At 43.1% G+C, this 26889-nt stretch overlaps 2 protein-coding genes across 11 annotated transcripts in view; one reads left to right on the forward strand and one right to left on the reverse strand.

Moving 5' to 3' along the window:
- NCOA3 (nuclear receptor coactivator 3) overlaps window positions 1–17277 on the forward strand; it is a 103723-nt gene extending 86446 nt beyond the window's left edge. For 5 of the 7 annotated variants that reach the window (XM_036321481.1, XM_036321479.1, XM_036321484.1 and 2 more), the window contains 9 exons: window positions 306–629; window positions 723–849; window positions 4095–4266; window positions 9708–10001; window positions 11314–11418; window positions 12689–12935; window positions 14936–15110; window positions 15446–15587; window positions 15888–17277. In XM_036321481.1, coding sequence (XP_036177374.1) covers window positions 306–629; window positions 723–849; window positions 4095–4266; window positions 9708–10001; window positions 11314–11418; window positions 12689–12935; window positions 14936–15110; window positions 15446–15587; window positions 15888–15899 — 1598 coding nt within the window. In that variant the 3' untranslated portion in view covers window positions 15900–17277. Of the gene's footprint in view, window positions 1–305; window positions 630–722; window positions 850–4094; window positions 4267–9707; window positions 10002–11313; window positions 11419–12688; window positions 12936–14935; window positions 15179–15445; window positions 15588–15887 lie in introns of those variants that run through there. The other 2 variants (XM_036321483.1, XR_004969861.1) reach the window with 2 other exon arrangements.
- Window positions 17278–19895: 2618 nt separating this feature from the next.
- SULF2 (sulfatase 2) overlaps window positions 19896–26889 on the reverse strand; it is a 96934-nt gene continuing 89940 nt past the window's right edge. For 3 of the 4 annotated variants that reach the window (XM_036321487.1, XM_036321485.1, XM_036321486.1), the window contains 10 exons: window positions 26226–26445; window positions 26026–26122; window positions 25691–25785; window positions 24663–24722; window positions 24085–24254; window positions 23704–23846; window positions 22615–22738; window positions 21963–21996; window positions 21687–21740; window positions 19896–20742 (listed from right to left, as the gene is read on the reverse strand). In XM_036321487.1, the coding sequence (XP_036177380.1) occupies window positions 20712–20742; window positions 21687–21740; window positions 21963–21996; window positions 22615–22738; window positions 23704–23846; window positions 24085–24254; window positions 24663–24722; window positions 25691–25785; window positions 26026–26122; window positions 26226–26445 (1028 nt within the window). In that variant the 3' untranslated portion in view covers window positions 19896–20711. The remainder of the gene's footprint in view (window positions 20743–21686; window positions 21741–21962; window positions 21997–22614; window positions 22739–23703; window positions 23847–24084; window positions 24255–24662; window positions 24723–25690; window positions 25786–26025; window positions 26123–26225; window positions 26446–26889) is intronic. The other variant, XM_036321488.1, reaches the window with a different exon arrangement.

A 26889-nucleotide genomic window follows, 5' to 3' on the forward strand; every position in this document is an offset into this window, starting at 1 on the left:
TTAAGTAATAGGTTTTTGAATAAAAGTAGTAGCATAAATGTTTCTTTCATGAGTATTTCCCTCATTTAATCTATGTCTTGGTTATTTAAACTCTTCAGGAGGCTTTTGGTCTAAGACATTTTCTAACCTGTAATTGAATACATAGTGACCCATGAAAAATGTCTTCATAACTTGCTAGCCCTCTTCTTAGGATGACGAAGTACTGTTTTGTCCTGGCTGATGTTGTATATGATAACTGTACCTATCTGATATAAGAAGGGTTTCCTATAATACGGAAAAGATCTAATCATTTCCGTCTGTTGTAGGTGGGCCAAACCGAAACGTGACTATGAATCAGACGCCTTCCTCTGGAGACTGGGGCTTGTCAAACTCAAAGGCCAGTAGGATGGAATCCATGAGTTCAAATTCCATGGGAAGACCAGGAGCAGATTTTAATGCTTCTTTTCCCAGACCTACAATGGGTGGCTCGATGCCCACCTTGCCTCTTCGGTCCAATAGCATTCCTGGTGCAAGACCAATGTTGCAGCAGCAGCAGCAGCAGCAACAGCAGCAACAGCAGCAGCAGCAGCAACAGCAACATCAGCAGCAACATCAGCAGCAACAGCAACATCAGCAGATGCTTCAAATGCGTAAGCATCCCCTTCATAAAAAAGAAAATTAGATGTTTTAGAGGAATTTTTGCTATTGGCTTATTTGAAAATGTATTCTTTTTGTTCCCCCAGGGCCTGGTGAAATTCCCATGGGAATAGGGGTCAGTCCTTATGGCCCAGCAGCACCATCTAACCAATCAGGTTCCTGGCCAGATGGCATGTTGTCCATGGAACAAGGCCCTCATGGGACTCAAAATAGGTGGGGGCTTATTATGTGACTCTAGAGAAAGTTAGCCTCGGATTATCTAGAAAAGGATCAGAACATAGGAACAAACCTGAAAGAGAACGAGAAAAACTCTGTAATTAGGTACTCAGTTGCTATATGGTCGTTTCTCGGATAATTGTATGTAAAAACAAGGCGGAGGCAGCAAGCAGTGGTGTTCATGGGAGAGGGAGGAGATGGAGCTATATTGTTCAGCTACCAGGACTCTTTGAATGGTCAAACCTGGGACTTCTGTGAGGTAGTTGTCTCTCATAATGTTATAATCCTCCTCCATGAGAAGGGGGGTAAATTAGCACCATTATTTTTATAAGATAAATGGTGTTCAGAGGATAAATAAGCCTATTTTTTATGGAAAATTAATTTTTAAGGATTGGATTAATTCTTTTAAAAAATTAAAACATTTCAGGGATTATTGTGACAGTGAACTATACATAGCAAGCACTCTTAAAAAAGAAGGATTGTGGATTATGTTTATATTTCATTTTTATTTAGCTTGGTTGGTAGTAGTAACTCATTTGCATGAAAGAGGCTACCTGTCAATGTCAATTCTAACTTGAATTCTATAATAAATCAAGCTAAGAAAAAATGAATTGATCTATTGAGTAGTTTGTGATGTAACCATATGAATTTGTTACAAATTTTTTAAAAATATGTTTTTATGGATTTTAGAGAGGGGGAGAGAGAAAGAGAGAGAGAGAGAGAAAAAGAAACATCCATGGAGGAGAGAAACATCACTCTGGTTGCCTTCCATACCCACCTCAACTGCAGATTGAACCCACAACCTGGGTATGTGCCCTCACCGGGAATCAAATTGGCGACCTTTCCGTGCCTGGGACAGTGGCCATCCAACTGGCTACACTGGCCAGGGCACGACACGAATTTATTAACTTGAGTGTTTCTTTATCTAGTAGAGAACAAATAGTTTCATCACAGAGAGTTTTTCTGAGTCAGGAGAATTGTCTAGTTCCATGCCCATTTAATGTGCTTGAGAACTGGCACCTTGCTGTGGTGTATGGAGTTTGTATTATACCTGTCACTGCATGAGCTCTGTGGGCCAAGTATAACAAAAAGTTATTTTGGCAGGATACCAGGCTCAGTTCATTGATAGTGCAATGTTTCTATCTTTCTTCCTGTTCTTTTGTTGATTTCTCAATTTACATGACTATTACCACCTTTATTCTTGTAGGGTCTTGAAAACTGCACCCTCCACCTCCACTCCAGTCTTTGCTATCCCCCAAATGTCTAGGGGTCTAGCAGTTACAGTTTAGTGATGGGAGGGGGGAAGCCTAAGCTAAATATGATGGTCGAAGATGGCCTGGTGAATTTAAAATTGTGGGCCTTGCCTGGCCTGTGTGGGTCAGTGGTTGAGCATCGACCTATGAACCAGGAGGTCACAGTTCGATTCCCGGTCAGGGCATATACCTGGGTTGCTCAATCCCCAGTGGGGGCGTGCAAGACGCAGCCGATCAATGATTATCTCACATCATTGATGTTTCTCTCTCTTCCTTCCTCTCTGAAATCAATAACTATATTAAACAAAAAATAAATAAAATAAAATTGTGGGCCTTAAATTTAAATTGATATCATTTCCTAGGCTCTGCTACTCAGTTTATTATTAGATGTACCAGTTAATAATGCGGATTTTTTTCAAATATATTTTATTGATTCTTTACAGAGAGGAAGGGAGAGAGATAGAGAGTTAGAAACATCGATGAGAGAGAAACATCTATCAGCTGCCTCCTGCACATCTCCTACTGGGGATGTGCCTGCAACCCAGGTACACGCCCTTGATGGGAATCGAACCTGGGACCCCTCAGTCCGCAAGCCCACGCTCTATCCACTGAGCCAAACTGGTTTCGGCAGATTTTTTTCAATAGATGGAGTTACACATATGTTGATATATATGCTATTTGATATGTATGCTGTTTTGTTGTATTGACAGCAAGCTTCAAAACTTCATATGTCAAATTTGCTGAAAGTGTTAACGTCATAGATATTTTTACACTTAAAAATGGTCGAATTTCGTGCCAAAAAGCACTTGCGGGAAGTTTTAATTCATTACTTTATTTTGAAGAAAAAGTTATCGTATACTTCGGGAAGCTTTATGGTGAACATGCTCCATCTCAAGATACTTGTGAACGCTGGTTTAAATGCTTTAAAAGTGATGATTTCGATGTGAAAGACAAAGAGTGTCCAGGTCAACCAAAAAAGTTTGAAGACCAACAATTACAAGCATTGTTGGATGAAGATGCGTGTCAAACTCAAAAACAACTTGCAGAAAGATTAAATGTTGCTCAGCAAACAATTTCCGATCGTTTACAAGCAGTGGGAAAGATTTTAAAGGAAGGAAAATGGGTGCCACATCAACTGAACGAAAGACAAATGGAAAACTGAAAAGTCAGCAGTAAAATGTTGCTTCAACGGCATGAAATAGTCTTTTTTTGCATCCAATTGTGACTAGCGATGAAAAGTAGATTTATTTTGAGAATCCCGAATGCAGGAAATCATGGGTTGATCCAGATCAACCATCAACATAGACTGCAAGGCCCAATCGCTTCGGAAAGAAGACAATGCTCTGCGTTTGGTGGGATCAGGAAGGTGTGGTGTATTATGAGCTTCTAAAACCAGGTGAAACCATTAATACTGTTTGCTACCGACAACAAATAGTCAATTTGAACCATGCTTTGATCGTGAAACGACCAGAATGTGCCAGAAGACACGGCAAAGTAATTTTGCTTCATGATGACGCACCATCACACACTTCAAAACCAGTTAAAGACACGTTAAAAGATCTTGCTTGGGAAGTATTAACCCATCCACTATATTCACCAGACCTTGCTCCTTCAGATGACCACTTGTTCCGATTGATGGCACGTGCACTTTCTGAGCAGGACTTCAAAATGTACGAAGAAGTAGAAAATTGGGTCTCTGAATGGTTTGTCTCAAAAGAAAAGTTCCATTGAGACGGTATCCACAAATTACCTGAAAGATGGGGGAAATGTGTAGCTAGCGATGGACATTACTTTGAATAAAGCACTTTTGATGTTTTTCTTGAAATTATTGTGTTTTCTTTGATTACAGAATCCACCATTATTAACCAATACACCTAGTATTTATACTTAGTGTTTGAGTATTTGTTGCATATTAAAAATATTATGTGTAATTGTGATATTTTATTTTGAAGAGGAAAAGCATCATTGTAATTGCAAGTCTCTCTTTAGGCCACTCTTCAGGAGTTCTCTGGATGATCTTCTTGGGCCGCCTTCTAACGTAGAAGGACAGAATGATGAAAGAGCGTTGTTGGACCAACTGCACACTCTCTTAAGCAACACTGATGCCACAGGCTTAGAAGAAATTGACAGAGCTCTGGGCATCCCTGAACTTGTAAATCAAGTAGGTAGCATTAACATGGAAATAGAAGAACATGTGTACACATCCCTGAAGCTATGCAGGTGCCTGTGTGTCTTTCAGGTTACTTGTGTTACAGCACTACCTTCATATATACCAGCATTTAATTGAAAAAATGTACTTTATAATTGTGATATTATTTTCAGCACCCTACTATTTTATAAAGATGTCAGATTTTAGGCAACTATGGAAATGATCCAATAAAGCTACTGTGCAGTATTAAAAATGTTGCTTTCTACTTACGTTAGGTAAGTAACATAACTTGTTAATCCTCACCTGAGGATATTTTTTCCATTGACTTAGAGTGGAAGGGGAGGGAGGAGAGAAGGGGAAGTGAGAGAGGGAGAGAGAAGCATCGATGTGAAGGAGACACATCTATTGGTTGCCTCCCACATGCTCTCTGACTGGGACTGGGGATCGAACTTGGAACCCAGGTATGTGCCCTTGATGGTAATTGAACCTTTGACCCTTGGGCTGATGCTCTACCCAAGTAGCCACACCGGCCAGGGTAGTAACATAACTTTTTATTTTATTTTTTAATTTTTTCAATTACAGTCTACATAAGAGTCCTCATTTTTATTATTTTTTAATCCTCACCCGAGGATATGTTTTTATTGGTTTTAGAGAGGGAAGAAGGGAGAGAAGGGGGGAAGGAGGGAGGGAGGGAGGGAAAGAGAGAGAGAGGGAGAAAGAAAAAGAAAGAAAGAAAGAAAGAAAGAAAGGAAGAAAGAAAGGAAAAGAGATTGTGGATCAATTCTGCAACCTGGGTATATGCCCTGACAGGAATTGAACCCATGACCTTTCAGTGTATGGGACGACGACACTCCAACCAATTGAGCCACACCGTCCAGGGCAAGAGTCCTCATTTTTATAATTACCTCTCTTTATTACCTAGCCAAGCAATATATATACTCTGGGAAGGAAAGCTTTTTAAAAATGTTAAACAAAACCCATCTTTAATGGTAAATCTGTCATCACCCAGCACCATCATCTCCTAGTCACAGTTACCTCTGCAGTCTTACAAAAATATGCCATTCATAAGTCTGTATTTTTTTGAAACAGGTACATTTTGTAGTGTCTGATTTATTTAAAGGTTGTAGAGGACTGGGGGCTGGTTTGTGCATTCCAGTGATAAGCAGGAGAAATCGTTAAGGTGTTCTCAGTCTATATGGGACAAATGGGTACACAAAGTACATGGTGTGAATGAACAAGTTACAAAAGAAATACTGAACATGATTATTTTAAAAATTTTTTGCCACTCTATTGGTAACAGAAATTCTTGTTTTAAATTGTATTTCTTTGATTTGGGAGATTGAACATACTTTGAATTCTTTTTACCATTTAATTGTGTTTTTTAATAATTTCCTGATGAGGTTTTTATTTTATCTGCAACAGTAATTTATGTTTAGTTATTGATTTGTTGATTCTTTCACTTAACAAATATTTGTCTTCTGTGTGCCAGTCTCTTATTAGATGCAGAGAGGAGCAATAGTGAGCAAATTAATCCCTGCTCCCAGAGCTCACATCCCACTTGGAAGGCAGACATCAGGAGCCACACAGAAGTAGAGGTTATGAGAAAAGGCATTTGATACTATGAAACCTTTATCATAAAGGGGACCTTTCTTTAAAAACAATTTTTTAATTGATTCCAGAGAGGAAGGGAAAGGGAGATATAGAAACATCAATGATGAGAGAAAATCATTGATTGGCTGCCCTTTGCACGCCCCCTACTGGGGTTCGAGCCTGAAACTCCAGGCACATGCATGTGCATATGCCCTGAGGGGGAATTGAACCTGTGACCTCCTGGTTTAGAGGTCGATGCTCAACTACTGAGCCATGCCTGCCAGGCATAAAGGGACCTTTTCTTAAGGTAGTGTGTGCAGTGTCAAATTTTTCTCTAAAGAGTCATATTTGAGATGTGATTTGACGTATGACTATTATCTAATGCAAATAGTTTTACCAGTTTCTTTGTAGTGGTGGCTTGTTTATAGTTTTGTTCTTTAGTTTAAAAATATTTGTGTTTTCAAACTCAGGATGATGAGACTGTGATCAAACATGTTAATACTTTAACAGCAAGATACATAAATAGTCATGCTAACTGGGATATATAGAAATTATGTATTGCTTCATATAAATTCAGGTTTGGCTTTGCTGTTAAATACATTTGTTGCTAATGAAAAATTGTTAGGTGGTTGTGTTTTAGAGCTTTACTGGATTTTTGGAATTTCAGATAAGAAATTGTGGATTGGCTTTTTTATCCCCTCTTCTTCCAGTGCACACTCACATACCCGTAGCCATTACATACACATGTGCACATGTGCTCTTTGTACCTCCAATATAATGATGTCTTCTGTTGTTAAGTAGGTAGTCAGTATTTACATTATTTTGATTCATGACTGATCCAGGTATAGTTTGTATAGGGTTTTGTTTTTTGTTTATTTGTTCTGAGTTACTTGCCTTCTTTTTATTTGCTTGTTTTTTACACACTGCTATGTCTCCCCAGATACTACAACAGAAGTACAAAATTTCTCTTATTTTTTCTTCACTTGTTCAGACATTTCAATTCCTTCTCTCTCTCCTGTAGTTCTCTCTCCCTGTATTTTACTCTGCCCTTAGAGGCAGGTTTAATGATTATTAATTATCACTCTTCTCCTATGTTGGAGCCCCAGTTCCTGAATCTCAGGTCATTTTTTTTTTTTATATATACTCCTTTGTTTTTCTAAGTTACAATTTCTATTAACTTCTTCATCTGTGCTGCCTGAGATACAACATTTTGGGTCCACGTATGTCTGAAAATACTTCCCACATCCCCTCCCCCATGTGCATGTCTGGCTGTGTATTAAATTCTAGGTTGAAAACGATTTTCTCTTAGGATTTGGAAGAAAACTTCCATAATTTTCTAGGGTTGCCATTGAGTCATATTCCAGTCTGATTCCCCTTTCTCTCTCTGTGTGTGGCCCATTTATTCTCTTTGGAATTACGCAGGAACCTTTTCTCTCTGAAATTTCATGATGCTCTATCTTGGTATGGCTCTTATTTCATTCTTTCTGCTGTGTATTAGATGCACAGATATTCCCTTTGGTTTGAGGGCATTTTCTTATATAAATTCTTTAATAATTTTATCTCTTCTGTTTCTTCTGATTTTTCTTTTTGGGGGTGCCTGTTGACATGTTGGGTGTTATATTGATGCTGGTTGTGTTGTTTTTAGACTTTGTTTTTAAGTTAGTTTTTATTTGTTTGAGGCATTAATGTTGGAAGCTTCAGCATCAAATATCTGGTGATTCTGGACTACCTTTTTATATTTACGAGTGATGCATTAAAAAGCAGGACCAGTCTTATTTCAGGACTCCTCAAATTACAACATGTGGATTTGTTGGCCCTCCATGCCCTCCACTCCCATTATATAGTTTTTCTAGAGAAGGTCCTCCATGTCTCGCCTGGAAATTTTTTTATTGTCTGGTTACATTTTGGGAGCTGGGCTAGAGAAATGAGTTGATGATCCCATAGTGTTAAGATATAAAATGATGAAATTCTTGAAATTATATAAGATTTTTTGTTTTCAGCCTCTGCCCTGCTCCTACCCTCTCCTGTGCTTGGTATCCCTGAACCCAGTCACTTTGGGGAGAGTAGGTAGAAGGTACAGACACTTGGCTATGTGGAGTTGGGGAGCAGGCTGAGGGCAAAGGGTAGTTGGCCCCCGCTGCCCTATACTCAAGACTCTGACCAACCGCCTTTGTGAGCACTGTGCCTGACTGCTCTCCCCAAGGAGCCTCTGATTGACGTCTTAGGAGACATTTGCTCAATTCTTGTGTGTTTTCCTCTCAGGCACATGGGTCTCGGTTTCTCTGCTCTGTTCATTTGCTCCTTTCACTTTCTGTCTTTCAGATACCTATTGAACTGTTTGATACTGTTTGCCTTCTTTAGTTTCATTGTTTGGTGGATAAATAGTACCTTTTTAATTTTTTGCTGTCATTTTAGTAGGGTTAGCAAGAGAAAGTTGGTAAATGTGCAGGATCAATTTGCTATGTTAAACCTATAGTAATTTTTACTGTAAAATTTTCTTTATAAAAAGATATCTCAAATTGCTGTCTTGAGAAGGGAATTGGATGATGGGACAAAGTAGAAATTCTACTTTGTAGTAACACAGATGCCAGTTACGATAAGATTTCGAGAGGTGTCTTGGAAAGGGCCACAGCAATGGAGTGGAAAGAAGGATATACCATGTGCATGGAGGCAAAACTGACAGGACTTGGTGGACCGTGTGTACATGCATGTGCATACCCACACTTGGGCAGGGAGAATGGAAGAGTCAAAATTGCTGACTTAGTTCCAAATGAATGGTGTTGCCATATTCTATGTTGTGATACAGGAAAGACTGGAGGAGAATCAGGCTTTTGAGAGTGGGGCTGTCAGGAATCACAGCTTCTGTTTTCTGCATGTTAAATTTGAGATGCCTGAGACATTTAGGTAAAGATGTTATGTAGGCATTTGCATAAGCAAAATTAGAGTTCAGACGTTTGAACTAGAGACCAAAAAATTGGCAGGTGTTGCTAGTAGATGAAAACATCCAAGTAGAAAGAGAGAAAAGAAGAGGACTAACAGTCCTCCAGGAAGAGGCCCGAGAGGCGGGAGAAAAGCCAGTGTGTGTCACAGGACAGTGGGGTGAAGTGTGCTTTAAGGCAAGGCTTGGTGAGGGTGTGGACTGCACACTTGGCATTCTGTGCGTGTGAATAAGAAGATGAAGGTGAATGCAGTAATGACAGGTTCTTCTTGACTTAGCATGGCAGGCTCTTCCTTCCTTCAGAATATTTATTGGTACATCCTTTTCTGTCACCCTCTTGGACATTATTTTGTGTACATACTTAGCAGAAGTGATGTTGGCACGTAACAGGCACTTCATAAATAACTACTTGTTGAAGGAAGCCAACCTGCCCACTACTGACAAATAGTAGTGGATGATCATCTTTAGGTGGATACGCTGCCGGGGCCATGAGCTTTTGTTGGTTTACCTAAATCATCTGTTGCAAACTTCAAAAATGTTCTTTTACAAATTATGTTAGAATTTTGTAAATACAGTATAAGGATTTTAATTGATTTACTTTATATATTGATTTATTTCATATATACCATGTTGGTACAGAAATCTAGTCCGGAACCAATAGTATTTCTCCAGGTACTTAATACATTGTAGATATTTGGCGCAGAAAATGTTTGAGTGTCTATTTGTGTGAAACCATAGCTGTGAAAGATGGGGCATGGTCTCTGTTCTCATGGGACTTCAGACATTAAACTTGATTTTGCTTTTGGAACTGTACAACATCATTGTTCACATATACTAACTTTATTTTTCACCTTCTTTAGAGCATTTGCTCTCAGTTGTTTTTCCAGATGTACTTCACTGTTCGTTTATGTGTTTGATGTTTAAGGGACAAGCTTTGGAGCCCAAACAGGATGTTTTCCAAGGCCAAGAAGCAACAGTAATGATGGATCAGAAGGCAGCATTATATGGGCAGATGTATCCAGCACAGGGGCCTCCAATGCAAGGAGGCTTTAATCTTCAGGGACAATCACCATCTTTTAACTCTATGATGAGTCAGATGAACCAGCAAGGCAATTTTCCTCTCCAGGGAATGCATCCTAGGGCCAACCTCATGAGACCTCGGACCAACACCCCCAAGCAACTTAGAATGCAGCTTCAGCAGAGGCTACAGGGCCAACAGGTAACCAGTCACATGCTCTGCCTTGACCAAAGCGGCTTTACCTTTGGCCTCCTCTTCTTCAGTTGTTTGTGTTCTTCAGGCCTTGTGTCACTGGCTCTCTAACTCTTGTCAACTAAAATTCCTTTTGTTTTCACTTCTGTGTAACATTTTGTTTGTATAGATGGTTCCTTGTTAGGGGCTGTGTGCTAGAATTGGGTAGTTTTTTATAAGAATAGTCTGATGTACATGTTAAAAAAGTCAGTTTCAGAGAGGATTGCTCTTGAGAGAGAAAAGTATTTCTAAGTGACTTTGTAGTCCTGGAGGTAGATAACTTCTGTTTTTAAAAGTTCATAATAGTAATAACCAAATATTTAAACCCGAGTGATTTTAGCATTCTTAAAGATTTATTTTTTTATTTATTTAGAAAGGAAAAGAGAGGGAGGGAAACATTGATGTGAGAGTGAGACATTGATTGGCTGCTTCCTGCATGCCCCCTGCTGAAGATTGAGCCTTGAAACCCTGGCATGTGCCCTGACTGGGAATCCAACTGGCAACCTTTTGGTGCACAGGATGATGTCCAGCCAACTGGGCCATACCGGCTAGTGCTCAGCATTCTTTTTGTGGAATCTGCTTTCTAGATGTTTTATAAAACTTGAGCTTTCTTAATATGCTAAGATACGACATTTTTCTCATTGTTTCTTTAATCCCCAACAAATATTTTAAAACTTAAGTGTTTGTATTGTTTGCATTGCGGGTGCTGAGTTATCAGATGTGGCAGACTGAACCATATAAACAAGCGAGTGAATGAGTTTAGAATCCGGTGAGCCAGGCATGCTTCTAGTGTATGAGTATTCCTAAAAGTCAGTTTAGTGCTCAGGAAAGCTGTATTGTGCTCATGGTATCATTTTACTTTTTACAATTTCTTTCTAATAAAATTTACCTAGGAAAAGATAACAGAAGAGGTAGTTAATTCAGTGTTACTCTGACAAGTTAAAGCTGTTTCCCCAGTTGCCTAAACAATCCCAGAGAACATCTGACTTCACAAATCCTTTCCGTTCCTGTTGAAAATACTCTTTAAGCTGCAAAATTGCACTTACACTTTTCCTTCTGATGCTAAACAATAAAGTTTCATATGCTTGCTAGCCAAAAACTTTTCAGCATGAACTTTATCAAGTGTGGAAGTGTACTGGTTCAGCTTAGATGGACTTACCCAGGCTAATGGGTTTGGAAATACCATGATATTGAACATTTGGAAATACCCTGGGTAGTGTTAAGGACTTGGAAAGGTATTAACATGTTCCATTTGCATCCTAACCAACCTGTCTCTCTCCAGTTTTTGAATCAGAGCCGGCAGGCACTGGAAATGAAAATGGAAAACCCCACTGCTGGTGGAGCGGCAATGATGAGGCCCATGATGCAGCCCCAGGTGAACTCCCAGGTAAGAATAAGTTTCTCGATGTTCAGTTTCACTGTCCTATGTCCAGCACAGGGTCTGGTGTGGCCTGTGCTTGGCTCTTATAAATGTTTATTAAATAAAGTAATTCCAAGTTTTTTTGTGTAAGAAACCATCCCGTGGTCTCATCATACTTTTTCTTTCGTTCTTTTCTCTTGCTGGTGACTGGGAAGAATCAGAAGAGGAAGGTTCTTTTATCAATACCACTGATTCGTGTTTTTTTAAATTAATTCCCATTTGCAGTCAATTGCTGTATTGTGAAAACAGCTGTCACTTCTTTTTAGGAATTTAAGATAATCTGTAAACTTTTCTCTGTTCTTGGATTATGAAACTATATGCTTTCTGGGCAACATTTGAAATTGTAAGAATAATAAAGAAGAAAATAAGTAAAACATAATCTTACTCTTACTAATAACCTCTGAGATGATCTATTCCCCATAGATGGAAGGATGATATTAAAGTTCTACCTCCAGTCCAAGGTGGAGACTGTATTAAGGTATTTTCTTAATGTGCACAAGGCAGAGGATAACACAAAAACCCTTTACTGTGGCCTGAAATGCTGTTCGTAATTATTAAAAAACAACAGCGAAATGCTCTGTTTTCACTGTCTAGGTGCACTTGGAAGTACTGATATCTGTATTTCTTGATAATCAGACATCCTGTGTAAGCTAAGCTAGGGTGCCCTCCAAATCAATAATAAAGGTTTGCTTTTGGAGATGGTGTCTCCCAGCTGGTAGAGCACAAACCAGCTTCCTTGCTCAGTGCTTTGATCCTGTCACCGCCAGATTTCCAGATAACTTCTCCTTACCTCTGCCTCTTCTTTCAGAGGTTTAAAGTGACTGTAAGACTACCTGGCATGGATTCCTGCTTTCCAAGTGTAACCCCGTTCATTTTTTTCTCCCCTTGTTTCAAATTCCCTTCTCCCCAATACACTCTCAATCCTGCCCCTTTTCATTTTGTATTTTTTTTTCAATTTCTGAAAAGTTTGAATGTTATCTATTTAAAGCTTGACAACTGTCTACTTTCATCTCCTGACCCCAAATAATTTCTAGGTCCCTCTTCTGCAAATCTTCACCCTCCTACCCATAGAAAGCCTTGATCATGATGAGAATTGTACATTTTTCCTTTTTTGTAATTACATAGAAAGTTATTGGGGTTTTTTTCTCTCTGATACCTGATGTTTTTTGTGGGGGTACTATATGTATGAAATAGGCTGGTTCTTGCTCTGTGTAACTGATTCTTTCTTGGGTATTAGCAGGGGTTTCTTAATGCCCAGATGGTTGCCCAGCGCAGCAGGGAGCTGCTAAGTCATCACTTCCGACAGCAGAGGGTGGCGGCGATGATGATGCAGCAGCAGCAGCAGCAGCAGCAGCAGCAGCAGCAGACCCAGGCCTTCAGCCCACCCCCTAACGTGACCGCCTCCCCCAGCATGGATGGGGTTTTGGCAGGGCCTGCCATGCCACAGGCTCCACCCCAACAGTTTCCATATCAACCAAATTATGGTAAATTTGACAATGAAAATGTCTGTCCCAAAGTGATATTACTAAGGACTTAAGATTTACTAGATCTGATGCTTATTAAGAACAAAAATACTATTCACTCCCTCTCGTTATTTCACAAGAAAAAATGTAATTAAAAATAACAGAACAAAAATCTCTACTGCATTGTCATAGTTGAGTATGTTTTTCCAGGTCTTGTTTTTTTCCCCCCACTCTCCATATCTTAATTTGGAAAACTACCAAGGTGTTACCATGTTCTCCCCAGTATGTCTCTACAGTCTCTGAATGCTTGGTCAAGTCAGAGAGAGTGGTGTGTTGTGTGGGCTTTTGAGTTCCTTTTATCGGTGACTGAGACATCTATTCTATATACATATCCTATATAATAAAAGGCCAGCAACTGAAACGGCGTAACGACCGATTGACCAGTTGCTATGAGGTGCATTGACCACCTCTCGGACTCTCCCCCCAGCCTGCAGGCTCCAGTCGCTGGATGGCCAATGGGGAACCACGGGGAACCAGGGTGGGTGGTGGCGGGGTGGGACTGGGGACTGGTGAGCGGGTGGAACCCTGACCTCTTGGTCCCTCCCCCAGCCCGCAGGCTTAGATTGATCACCCGGCCAACAGGAACGGGTGGGTGGAGGTGGTGGGGCAGGACTGGGGACTGGCAAGTGGGCGGAAGATGGCCCTGATTGCAGGCTAGGTCTAGGGACCCTACCCGCACATGATTTTGTGTGCTGGGCCTCTCGTATATATATATAAAAGCCTAAGCAACTGTTATGACTGGTCAGCCGGTCGCTATGATGCGCACTGACCACCAGTGGGCAGGCACGCTGCTCAGATGACCAACGGGTGCCAGACGCAGGGCTTATGGCTGGCCACCACAGCTTGGAGACCACAGTGGAGTGGCAGCAAGCCTACTGAGAGGCGGCGGCGGTGGCGGCAGGGGCAGTGGTGCCGGGATGAGTAGGAGTGGCAGGCTGTCTTGGACTGCCCGTTTCTGCCCGATTCCCGCAGGCCACGTTGAGGGACCCCACTGGTGCATGAATCCATGCACTGGGCCTCTGTCATTACAATAATGCTTACACCTCTTGGGGATAGTGGTATCTACTGAGGAGATTACATTTCAGAATGCATCCCTGCCAGTTGGGGACAACAGCTCTTCTGCCCTCTATAGAGGGACAGAGTAATGTGAGTAGTGTAATATGGAGTCCCTTTTATACAGAGAGCTTACTGAAGTAACTACCCTTTAAGTCAGTGGTTCTCAACCTTCCTAATGCCACGACCCTTTAATACAGTTCCTCATGTTGTGGTGACCCCCCAACCATAAAATTACTTTCGTTGCTACTTCATAACTGTAATTTTGCTACTGTTATGAATCGTAATGTAAATATCTGATATGCAGGATGTATTTTCATTGTTACAAATTGAACATAATTAAAGCATAGTGATTAATCACAAAAACAGTATGTAATTTTATATGTGTTTTCCAATGGTCTTAGGCGACCCTGTGAAAGAGTCGTTCGACCCCCAGGTTGAGAACTGCTGCTTTAAGTGATCTAGGCAGGTGCTTTTCGGTAGTAAAGCCTGTTACCCTAGTTGGTGTCTTGGTGAGAAGCAAGAATAACTGGCAGGCAGCAGCCTGTAGCACTTGGTGTCTTTTTTTTTTTTAAATATATATTACTGATTTTTTTACAGAGAGGAAGGGAGAGGGATAGAGAGTTAGAAACATCGATGAGAGAGAAACATCGATCAGCTGCTTCCTGCACACCTCCTGGGTGTGCCCGCAACCAAGGTACATGCCCTTGACCGGAATCAAACCTGGGACCCTTCAGTCCGCAGGCCGACGCTCTATCCACTGAGCCAAACTGGTTAGGGCAACACTCGGTGTCTTATACTTGTGACCTTCCCCTGCTTTTAAAAAAAAGAACATAAAATTACTATAGAAAGCTGATGTTCTAAGGAGTAGCATTTGAGCATTGTAATTTTTTCTTTCTTTTTTAAAGGGATGGGGCAACAACCAGATCCAGCCTTTGGTCGAGTGTCCAGTCCTCCTAATGCAATGATGTCATCAAGAATGGGTCCCTCCCAGAATCCTATGATGCAGCACCCTCACACCGCACCTATGTATCAGTCCTCGGAAATGAAAGGCTGGCCATCAGGAAACCTGGCCAGGAACAGGTGAAGAACAAGGACTTTAAAAGCCATTCGTATTCTAGTGCCAAACGTTCAGATCTCTGCATTTTTGAGTTAAGTCTGTTTGAATGGAGAGATCAAAAGGCCTGGGTTCATATTGGAAAATGCTCTTTGGTGCATCCATTTGTGAGTCCTTCCTCCCATGCATGTATCTGTGACAGCATTGAATACAGATAGCTGTGAAAAAGAGGGCAGGCTGTCCGGGAGTTTCCTCTCATGTCCTCTGCTTAAGTACAGTGACATTTGGCAAAATTGTGATAGTCTCTGTGTGTGTTCTGTGTTACTAAAATGATCAGGGTAATTTCACATTTCCTTTGCAGCTCCTTCCCCCAGCAGCAGTTTGCCCACCAGGGGAATCCTGCAGCATATAGTATGGTGCACATGAATGGCAGCAGTGGTCCCATGGGACAGATGAACATGAACTCCATGCCCATGTCTGGCATGCCCATGGGCCCTGAGCAGGTATGGGATCTGTTTTTCACTTTCTCAAAATGTTTTTCTTGATCTCTGGAAGGAACCCAAGTCTCAACTGTAATCTAAATTCCTAGGTAGATTTTTAACTTCGATGTAAAACTTAAAAATATAGTCACTGAAAAAATTTTTGGCTTGAAGGCATTGGGCCACTAGATACTTTTGATAATTTGAGATCTAAGGAATCTGACTCAGTCAGCCAGAACCATGTTGCAAGCCATCAGTGTAGATACAGGGATTTATTTTTTCTGATGCAGTGTTTTCACTCATGTTTCTTTTGGTTGCTAACAGAAATACTGCTGACATCTCCACACCAGGACTTCTGAAGAAATCACTGTACAAATGACACTGTACTAGGATTATCGGGAGTAAAAAATCATTATTCTAGGCACCTAGCTTTGAAGAAAGGACCAGCTTTGATCTTCATCAAGGGTATTCCAAGTGATGTCATTTGAATAGGACTGGATTTTAAGCTGAAGTGCGATATTCTCCCCCCCTCCCCAATGTATCATGGTGTTCAAAACAAATAGTCTTGGCATTCTGCTTCTTAGGGAGTTGGTTCTGGAGGTAACGGAGTGTTATTGATCACAAAACACTCCTTTGGCCCTTCTGTCTGCCTGGCTATTCAGTACAGGATGTTGGAGAAATCAGGAGACATGAGAACATCTGGTTTCTCTAGTTGCAGTACTGGAGGAAGAGCAAGTGCCAGCCTTCATTTGTTTTTGTCACTACCAGGTAGTTCTGTTCCGTAGGGTTGGCATTTCTGAATTCTCTTTTAATGATAGTGTTGAGTTGCTCCAACCCTATTCTTGGTTGTCCTAGTCTTTAGTTTTTATTTGCTCCTAACGTTTTGTCATACTTCACCTCCAGGAATTCTCCTTGATGTCAAATGGCCTTGTAGAAGGGGAAATGAGATGACAGTATTTAATTGCAGCAGTAGCAACTTTTCACATGCTAACGTGCCGCTGAGTGCACTTTATTTAAAAAATAGTGGATAAATGCAATATTCTTGAGGTCTTGAGGAATGGTGAATCACATTCCTGGTTTTTGTCTAACCTGTTGGATAAGAACTATGATTTTGTTGTTGTTGAAAGTACTGGTGTCACCGTTTGCCTATATGGTAGAGCAATAACGCTTTTTGAAAATAAACTGCAGAAAACCCAAGGCCAGGTACTGCATTCTGAATCAGAATTTCGCAGTCTTTCTGTGAATAGATTTTCTTTTGTAAATATGACCTTTAAGATATTATATCATGTAAAATATGTATATACTTTTTTTTGTAGGTCACAACAGCTCATTTTTACAGAGTTTGTGAAGCTAAATATTTAACATAGTTGATTTCAGTAAGCTCAGCGTGGTGAGGTTACAAATAGAAGAGACATCCCTGAATTTTTTGGCCTGGGGAACAGGACAGCGATCCAAAGCTTTTCCTGCTCTCCAGCCTTAGATGCCTCGCTCTTTTCAGTCTATTAATCTAAAAGCTTTTTAAAGAGATCATTTGTTTAGATGTAGGCATTTACATTTTTTTTTTTAAATTCTTCTACCAGAACTAAGCACTTTGTTAATTTTGGGGGAAAGAATAGACATGGGAAAATAAACGTTTTTTAAAAAGGTATCAAGAATTTAAAAATATTAAGCAATTTGATTTAAAGTGGTCCATAAATAAAACAATAGCAATTCATGTTTTTTTTTTTTTTAGTTTTTTTTTTTTTTTTTAATTGGTGTCTTTTTGTCCACTTGAGGATTGCTCTAGGTTTTGGTTACTAGGACCTGAATCCCAATTGAGCTTTCAGGAGTGGAATCCTTGATGTGTGGTTTCCGATGTCTGCTCAGCTGTGCTGTCATTCACTAACATGATGCTTTCACCATCCCTGAGAATAAGAGTTGTGTCCTGGTAATTTTCGTAAGGACTTAGCCCCGGGAAGTCAGTTTTGCATGATTCAGAGCTGCAGTCTGAGCGCCGTTGCACTCCCTCCTTCTGCTACCCCTGCCCTTGTCTGCTGTCACCACTCCCTGACACTTGTCAGTTGGGAATAGAAAAAAAAAAAAATCAGATTTAATTCCCTGTATCTGGTTTACTTTATTAGGTTCATATAATTGAATGAAATTGGGTTTTTGGAATATCTATGAATTTCAAATGTCTCTGTTAGCTTTGGTGTCACATCCTAGCAATAATTGAGAGCCAGTTACTTTTTATTTCACACACATTGAGCTAATCTTTCTAGGTGCCTCTAAGGTAAGATCATTTAATTTCTTTATGAATAAATGAAATCTGTATTTCCAGAACCACCACTAGAATGGATTTGAGTCTGACACCCCATTCCCTCCTGCCCCGTTAAAAATAAATCTAAGATTGTAAATCCATCAACTTCCATCATAGTGGCCTGTACTTTTCAGATAACACATCCTCCTGTCCGGAGACAGAGACATAACTAAGTGTCTGTCTTTTTAGACACAGTTGTGTGAGGTATGTCTGAACCTTTCTTGTTTAAGTTGTGTGTGCGTGGGAGAAACAGAATGGTGCTCTTACCTTTCTTGACTTTTAAAAAAGAACAAAAAGTTTTGTGATTCTTTTCCTTAGTCCTGGCTCCAGGCTAACGAAGGCAGCACCCCTTTTTTATATGAAAAAACAAAAGTTATAAGTTTTTATATTTTCTACTTGTTCATTTTATTGGTGCAAACTTAAGATTCTGATTTTCTTTTAATAGATGCAATCTTTGATATAATTTGTTGTTTTTAACCTTTATTGCCCTTTTATCTTTTTTGGATAATTCTTTGTACTCCTGCTGCCTACCTCTCCTCTCCCTACTTTTTTAAACCTTGGTATTTGTTGGGTGAACAGTATAAGTAATCTTTTCATCAGCTTTTAGAATGTGAGATATTTCCAGTATACCTTTTTTGCTGAATCCAAAGATATATATATAATATATTTTTAAAGATCAAAATGATATAAAGGAGGTACATGTTTCTTCCTTTAAAAAAACAAATAGAGATTGTTAATGTTCATATTATAATGTCACTTTTCTAAGTTGTACATCTTGATGGAAAGGTGTAAATATCAATAAGACTGCTTAATCCTATTCACTCCCCGAGGTGAGTTGGGGGTGTAGAGGGAGGTACTGTAGAACATTGGTTTGCTGTCCTAAAAGTTCTTTGATCCAGAGATAGATGCAGCTGGAAAGTAACAGAATGCATTGCCCGTTACCCATATGCCTGTCCAGTTCCCCTTTTATTTGCAGAAGCCATGAGTTTGTTCCCAAGTGGGAGACGCAGAGGAGCACGCAGGAGCTGCTGTTGAGCCCAAGGCCAACTGTTCAATGAGCAGGGTGTTCTTTTCCCTTCTCTCTCTCCCTCTCTTTCCGATGTATGGGGTTTTGAAGATGGAAATGTCATTCTGAGAGCAATATTTAAATTCTCAGGAATGGACTTAAAGTGTTGAGAATGAATTCAATCAAGTTTACATTAAATGTTGTTTCTTTAAAGAAATCTAAACCATCCTCTAAACTGCAAAGACTCAAGACCACGTGGGATAACTTATGAGGTGGTTGTGTGGTAAGCTATGACTGTTTTGCTGATCATTTGGGTGTCATTGTAAATAAAGGTTTCTATTTAAAATGGAAGCCAAAGAGCTTGCTTTATTTATTTAAAGAAAAATCCTTATTGGATTAAGGGTGAAAAAGAAAGTTAAGGGCTCTTATTTCAAATAATAGTAGCTATTTCTCTGAGGTTAAAATAATCTTTTTCCCCCCTAAATGCTGCTTATTGTGTGCAGCAATAGAACAGCAAAACTGGAGATTATACTCTTCAAACTCGTTCCAAAAAGAAATCTTGAAAAGCATGGAACTGTTCTTACAAAAGGTGAGCTATAAGGGATCATCTATTGAATGAGAAAGGGGTTGGATCAGCTGGTAGCTGAGGTTCCTCCTGTTTCTAGCAGCTATCTTCACCAGGTTAGAAAGGGGTTAGCAACTGCTTTGCATTTGATTTAACACATTCTAAAAATGAGGTCCTAAAGCTGGTGTAATGTGAGATTTACCGGTGAGGTCCTTGAAATACGGTAAATTTTAGTCATTAATTTGTAACCTCTGTTCTCCCTTAAAAAACCACTCAAGTCCAAGGTGTCTCCTTTGAAAAAGTTGTTGACTGGTGGTATCTTGAGTGATTTCAAGGGGGAAAACCCCCACAAAAAACAAAACTCCCAAGAATGGCCTTTTACGAAATGTCAAAGGTTACCTCATACTGACTTCTGGTCATTGGCTGAAGTTCTGAACACTGTATGACACTACTTAGACTACAAAATTTCTTTACAAATACAACTTCATTAAAATGTGGGATTGTACATCAACTTAATTTCTTTTTAAGACTTCAGAAAACATTGGTTCTGGGAGAGAGCACACAGGAACAGGGGCCATGGTACCTGGTTGGGAACAGAACTGTCCACACTGCAGGGCTTTTCTCTCACACTGGCCACAGCGTTTATTGACACCACCACGCTTCAAAACTGGGTTTCTTCTTAGATCCCCTAAGTTCCACGCTGGTTACATGTAAATAGCCACATATTTACAGTGAAGTCCGTTTCTTCAGAGGCAGCCAGGGCTCTAGTGCTAGGTAAGTGTCACTTCTTTGTGCTATTGACTTGCTATCCAACTGCACCGTCCAGCATCTGCACGTTGCCTCTGTCCTGCCTCTTAGTTTGTTCTTCATGACAAACCAAAAGATAAGAGGATTTAAAATAGGGTTGGTCTTCCCCTGTGACTTAAAAAAAATATTCCAGTGACTTTTCATCCTTTGGGGAAATTAAAAAAAAAAAAAATCTCTCTTTGTTCTTTTTCCCTTGTGAGCCTCGGAGAGGGTTAGTGGTGACTTTGATATGAAAATGCATTTTGTGCAGCTGGTGAGGTACAATCCAAAGCAAAAGCAAGGGCAAAAATGGACTTCCTGAAGTAGCACTACTCCTAGTAGTTCTCTTCCAGAATTTGCCATGTTGACTGAAAGCAAGTTCTGTGTCTCTCAGGTCTCCTGGCTAACAGCATAGTCTGCCTGGAATCACACAGGGTTTTGCATTGTCTGGGTGGTCAGATGATGCCTCTGTTTGGGAGGTCCATCCCATGCTGCTTAGCCTTCCCAGCCTTCCCACAGTTGTCCCCTGTGGAATAAAGCAGACTTGCCTCAGTATTTGATTGTCATGCTGCTATGATTACTCAGTCCTACAGCTGCGTCAGCTTTGCTTCAAGGATGTGGCTGCTGAGAAGGAGTATTTCTAGGTCCCTCGGACCAGGCTTGCTACCACCTCATGTCTACATTGTCAGTTGCTGGCATTTAAAGATAGGGGTAGAATAGTGGCCAAGGAGAATGTGAGAGAGAAAGATTATGTGCCTTAATTCTGGGAGCACCAGAGACATGCTTAGCGGGCCCTATTAAAGCTGCATAGGTTTCTCCGCACCTAAGGAAAGAAATGAATAGGCCAGAGGTTGCAAATGGCAGCTCATCAAGGTGTTTTGTCTGTCTGCATGGTAACTTAATGTCAAATTAGTTGCCAATGTTAAGAAAATTCTCACACATATTTGAGTTTCTGGATTTCCCTGATGAATCAGAGGATTTTAAATTACATTGCATTTGTGCCTTTCTCTTTAGACTAGAGGTGACCTTTCGAGGTTGCCACAGTCTCTCAGCTCCCTGCCAGCCTCTATTAGCACTGGAGTGTGCAGCATGGACATTTTGGTAACGATTTAATGAAGCTGCCTAGCTGATGTTATATAAGGACCAGGTAACACTTCTGCAGCCACAGCCTTCAAGGTGTCTGGCAGTTACAATATTTAAGTGCTTCTCATCTTCTAAGGAATGCCTTTAGTTTACCAGGCACAGATTATTTGTAGAGAACAACAGTGTATATAGACAGGATATTAACCTAAAACATGAAATGTACTCAAGGATGTTACTTCACAAGAAAGACATACAGTACTGTTTCCCCTCTCATTATAGGAACAAATGAGAGTAATATGTAAGCATTGGCATGCACACAGAATAGCCTTGGCAAAACGAAGCAAGCCAGAACCAGGTCTCTATTTGTAAACTGGTTCCTCAACTCACAGTGATTTGGAAGAAGGTCTCTTCATTTCTGGCCACTTTCGACGCTGAAACTGCCTAAGTTTTCAAGTGTCAAAAGGAGAATGAGTGTTAACCATCACCAAGAAAGAAAGAGTTACCCCCAAAGAACAATACAAAGATGGTCTCTTAGGTGACACCTATTACTGGTGGGCGATCCAGGCCCCTGGCAGACCAGAGAAAGGGCAGTCACAGAGGTTAGACTAAAGGATGGGCCTCGACATGGGACCATTCTGAGGCTTTAGAAACAAAACCAAATACCTGTATTGTTCATAGCTTCCTCCATCTTTAAGTCCTAAGAGAAACGAACAAAATAGAAACAGTGAATTTAGAGTAAATATGGAACAAGCAATGACGAACTTTATAACTGCTTTTTTTTTTTTTAAACACTGAAGGCATTCCGTCACAAACCCATGGTGTTGACAGTGTTCCCTAGGCAGGCAGAGTGGGATGACTAGGAGGTGAGCTTTCCTGGTGCATTCCTTCAACACTGACCTTGGTCATGGTGGGGGAGGCAGATACGGGCACAAACACCTATGCTACAGAAAGCCAAGGGCCCTGAGAAAGCCAGGTGGTGGGAGGTTCGTGTGCTGCTCTTGGCAAGTCCCCTGGAGGATATGGTAGTGTGACCAAGTGACCAAGTGCGTGGGCTTTGGAGTCAGCCAGCCATTCACTCTACTTATCCATACAGTGAGGACAACCAGGTGTACCTCAGAGGGTTGTCATAGGGTCATCAGCACAGCGGCTGGCACGTATGATGAGGACAGCAGCACTTGGTGGATGTTGGGAAGGTGACTTTTAGCCATGGTGAGAATTCCTCAACTCCTGGTGATTCTAGGTGCACTTTTCGGGCCAGAGTGAACCCAAACTCCTTCCTGCCAGGTTACAGGCCCCATGATGGGCGTCTACTCACCCAGGTCCATGTTGCGCGTCCGGGGGTTACACTGCTTGTAACCCTTGCAACTCCTCAGCTCCATGAGCTGTACATGTAGCTGATTGAGGACATCTCTGTCCAGTGTATTCACTGCATTCATCAGCTGGTTGGAAGGAAGGTGGGTTATCAGCCAGGTGAGTGCTGGCCCCTCCACCCCCACCTCTGCTCCCAACCAGGGCACTGACTGCAGGCAGGTCGGGAGTAGCAGGTGCTATGGGATGGTAACCTTTGTTTTTGCAGGAGCCAGAGTTTGGAACAGTTAGGACTACTTTTTGCCTCTAGCCACATCAGGCTCTCATTTCATGAGGATAAAAACTCATGAGTGTAAAACCACCTGTGTGCTTAACACTGAGCTCCTGGTTAGGAAACTGTGCCTTTAAGCAGCCTTCCATCACAGTCTCTGGGTCCCTGCCTAGTCTGGGAGCTACCGATGACTGAGTAACCTACATGCTCTGCCAAGCCCTTTTGTAAACACAGGGATGACCTACCTAAGGAGAAAGACTGGCAGACCATAGAATGGCTGGCATTTAAAAGTCAGATTTCATGTAAAAAGTTGACTTCAGCCTTCTCTTGGAACACTGGACCAGCGGGTGCCAAGGCCACACTGCTGAGAAGCTGTAGTGCTGAGCTCAGCAGTGACTGTCCGTTGAGGTAAGACATGCTGGTTCCACGCACCAGACTCTGTGGCTCCTATTTGTCTTATGTGTTTTGGGCCACAGGTGATTTAATATACGGAAGCACCTGTCACATAGGAAGTGCTGCATGTGTGTTTGCTATGGTCCCTGCAGGCACCCAACAGGGTTTGGCCTGGCCCTGAGGACCCTACAGTCCAGGAGCCTTCACAAGTTCCCACACAGCCCGCGTTAACCTCGCTAGGGAAGAGGCTGTCATAGGGTCTAGATTGCAGATGCAGGAAGATGGAGCCCCGAAGTTCTCCGGGGCTTCCCAACTTGCTTCTGTCTTAGAGACTCTTATCGATAAGCGATAACTTCTCGCTTCTGCACGGGGGCCTCATGCCAGCACCTCTGAACCCCATGCATCTCTCTCTCCAGGGCGGGTGGTCTGTACCTGGTAGGGGTCTGTGTTGAGATCAAAGTACTCGAGGAAGCCGGTTGCAAATTCACAGAAGAGGAAGTTGTGGGTCTCGTTGATTGTCCTCATGCACCAGTACGTGTTGTTGTTGGCGCTGGTGCAGGCACAGAAGGGCCCCACTGCCAAGGGAAGAGAGCATGCCCTGAGTGTGCCTGCAGGAGGAAACCCAGTCTGCCAGCAGGGATTCCTGTCCAGGACGGCCCCCTGAGCCACGGCCTGTTGGGAACACTTGTTGACCCCTGATGTTGTCAGGGAACCTGTTCCCGAAAGACCTGTAGGGTCTGGCAAGGGGGCAAGCTGAGGTCCTGGAGAAGCCCCTGCGGCCCAAGCTGCCCTGCTGGCCCCGGGCTGGCTCACGTGTCCAGAGAGGCGCGGTCTGCCAGTGCTGGTTGTCATGGGTGAAGCATGTGAGGCCTGGCATGCTGCACGTGTCGTTGTTCTGCAGGCGCTTGAGCAGCTTGCGAAGTTTCTTCTTGCGCTTCTGCTCCCGCAACAGCCACACCTTGTCTTTCTCCTGCAGCCCCTTCCTGTGGGCAAATAGGGCCACACCTCTCTTGGCCTCCCCACCTTGGAGCCTCCTAGGGGCCACTGACCCTGAACGTCTGCTCCTCTTGCCAGAGAGCTGTGAGCACAGCCCTAGAGGGACCCCCAAGTCCCACTACAGTTCCGAGGCATCACAGAGGTGGAGAGAATTAGGAGGCAGCTGGGACTCCGGCTCACACCAGTTTCTTGGGCCTGTGTCCCACCTGCATGGTGCGATTGCAGTAACCACTCCAGCCCCCGGGGGGTGGGGGGGGCGTTACTGGAGACCTCTGTTGATCTGCGAGTCAGTCCTGAGCTTCCCAGGGAAAGGCCAGGACTACTTTTCCTTGTTTTAGCCTAAGGAAGGGCAGCCTCTGTCCCCCCCCCCCCCCCGGGCCTTAAGCCACCCTTACCTGAAAGGATGCAGACTGGAGCCTTTGTGCTTGAGACGGCCTTTGTGCTGGGTGTGGTAACTGGAACAGAACCCAAACCCCAGGTTTCAGAAGCTGCTTACAGAACAGTTCTCCTGGCTGGGTACAAAGTGCGGTTCCAGGACTGTCCCTCTTTCTGATGCAGTGACAGGAGGGTATCTCACCAGTGCGGCAGCTCCCTGCCTGCCTGGCTCCTTCCTGCAAGTGTGAGCTGGGAACCCCCTAGCTGGAGGCTCCGGCCACACAGAGAAGGTTGGGATAGGTGTACGTCAGCCTAGGCTGGAAGCTGTGCCTGACTTGTGTGGCTTCAGCCTCCGCATCACCTGATGGTTGTCCCCACCCCCACCCACCTCAGGCTTGGTCAGGGCAGGGCCAGCCCTGGGGGCACCCATGTTTTACAATCCCTTCTGGGACTGTAGCAGAGATGCTACAGTTGGGCTGTCTGGTACAGTAGCCACATGTAGCTATTTCAGTTTAAACAAAACTATAAATTCAGTTCCTCAGTTACACTGTCACATTTTAAGTGCTTACGCGTGGTTGGTGGCCCCCATACCGGCCAGCAGATACAACCATTTCCATCACCGCAGAAGTTCTCTTGGACAGTGCTGCTCTTGGAGCGTAGACCCTGGGCCAAGGCTACCCTGGGCTGGTAATGGGACCTCCAGCCACACGGGCTATTCCTGAGGGGCAATCCACAGAGGCCCTCCCCCTCCTGGGAGCCAGCTTCCCTAGCAGCAGCCTGCCTGTCAGCAGTGCACGAACCTGGGCGGCTGGCTGGCTGGCTAGGGCGGGCAGGGGTGCCGGGTATGTGCCAGTGGCTGACAGTGGGGATGTGGATGACTGATCTGTTTTTACCCTGAGGGAGCAGACAGGAAGGGCAGCCTCTGTCTCTCCCCTGGGCCTTAAGGAGGTAAAAGTAATGGAAGGAGTCACAGAGGGATGCTGTGTTCCCAGGAGTGGCCCTACATGACTGCTCGGACCTTCCTGGGGTCTCTTTGCTGCCTCCTCACCTGATTTTGTGACAGTCACATTCTTCTGGCCGCTTTTTCTTCAGGTGACCTCGGACTTCCCTCAGGTTCTTAATTTTGTTTTGCAGGGTTTCGATCTGAGTGAGAGAGGAGGCTGTGAAACTCGGGGGGGGGGGGGGATGGGTTAGAAGGGGTGGCCCACATTTGTGGGTGCAGAGGGGGCTCCCTGGCTTCACCTGAAGTTACCAGACTCCCAGCAAAGAAACGAAGTAATTTTCCCATGTTCTGTGGGGACCTCTCTCCCCTGGGCCTGGCTTCACCCCCTCCCTCCCACCCCCGGTGTGGCGAGAACTGCTCCCCGCCCAGACTCGGGTCACCTCATGGTCGATGTGCAGCTTGTGGTCTTTCCAGGCCTGCAGGGACTTGTACAGGTCCAGGTCGCACTGCACCGTGTCGTTCTCTAGGATGTAGCACCTGCTCACGAGAAGGGATCACGTGATGTGTGGCCCTGAGAGGGGGGGGGGTGAGGAGGGCCCAGCCTGTCCTTTTGACCCCCAACCTCTGCCTGGACTCTCACCGATGTGTGACTTTTATGGGGTTGGGGACTGAAGAGTCCGGAAGGCCTCCGGTGCCACTGAAGTCCCCACCGTCCTTGTCTTCTTGGTCCTCTGGCCAGTGCCGCTTGGTAAGGTTGCGGGGCTGGGATGCCTCATCCAGACTTACATGGTGCACCTGGCCGTCCACCTCGATGGCCACTGAGCGGATGGAGCGATTACGGGCATAGCTGGCCTTGTACTCTGTGGGCATCAGAGGGTAGGTAGGTCAGGAGGGCCTGGAAGGCTGGCTGGGCGCCCTGGGCAGCAGGCCCTTGATGTGGGTGGTGCCACAGTTCCCCATTAAGAGGCTCCGTGTTGCCTGAGACTTGCAGGCTCAGGAAACCTGCCACCCAGGATGCAGGACTTGGGCCCAGGGGGAAGGACTCAGGCGAGTTAACTGGGGAAACGGAAGTCCTAGAGCTAAGAAGGAATTGGCATAAGGTAATCTCAAGAAAGAGCTATGACTGGGCAAACTGGTGCATCCATACCATGGAGTATTTGGCCATAAAGGGATGAAGCGATAAAACATGCAGATGGAATGTCCAAAACACTATGCTGTGTGGAAGGACCCAGACACAAACGATCACATACTGTATGAGTCTGTACGCAGAATAGGTGAAGCCTGAAACACAGCAGATCAGTGGT

This window comes from Myotis myotis, unplaced genomic scaffold (genome assembly GCF_014108235.1).
Source record: "Myotis myotis isolate mMyoMyo1 unplaced genomic scaffold, mMyoMyo1.p scaffold_m19_p_9, whole genome shotgun sequence".
NCBI classification, from domain to species: Eukaryota; Metazoa; Chordata; class Mammalia; order Chiroptera; family Vespertilionidae; genus Myotis; species Myotis myotis.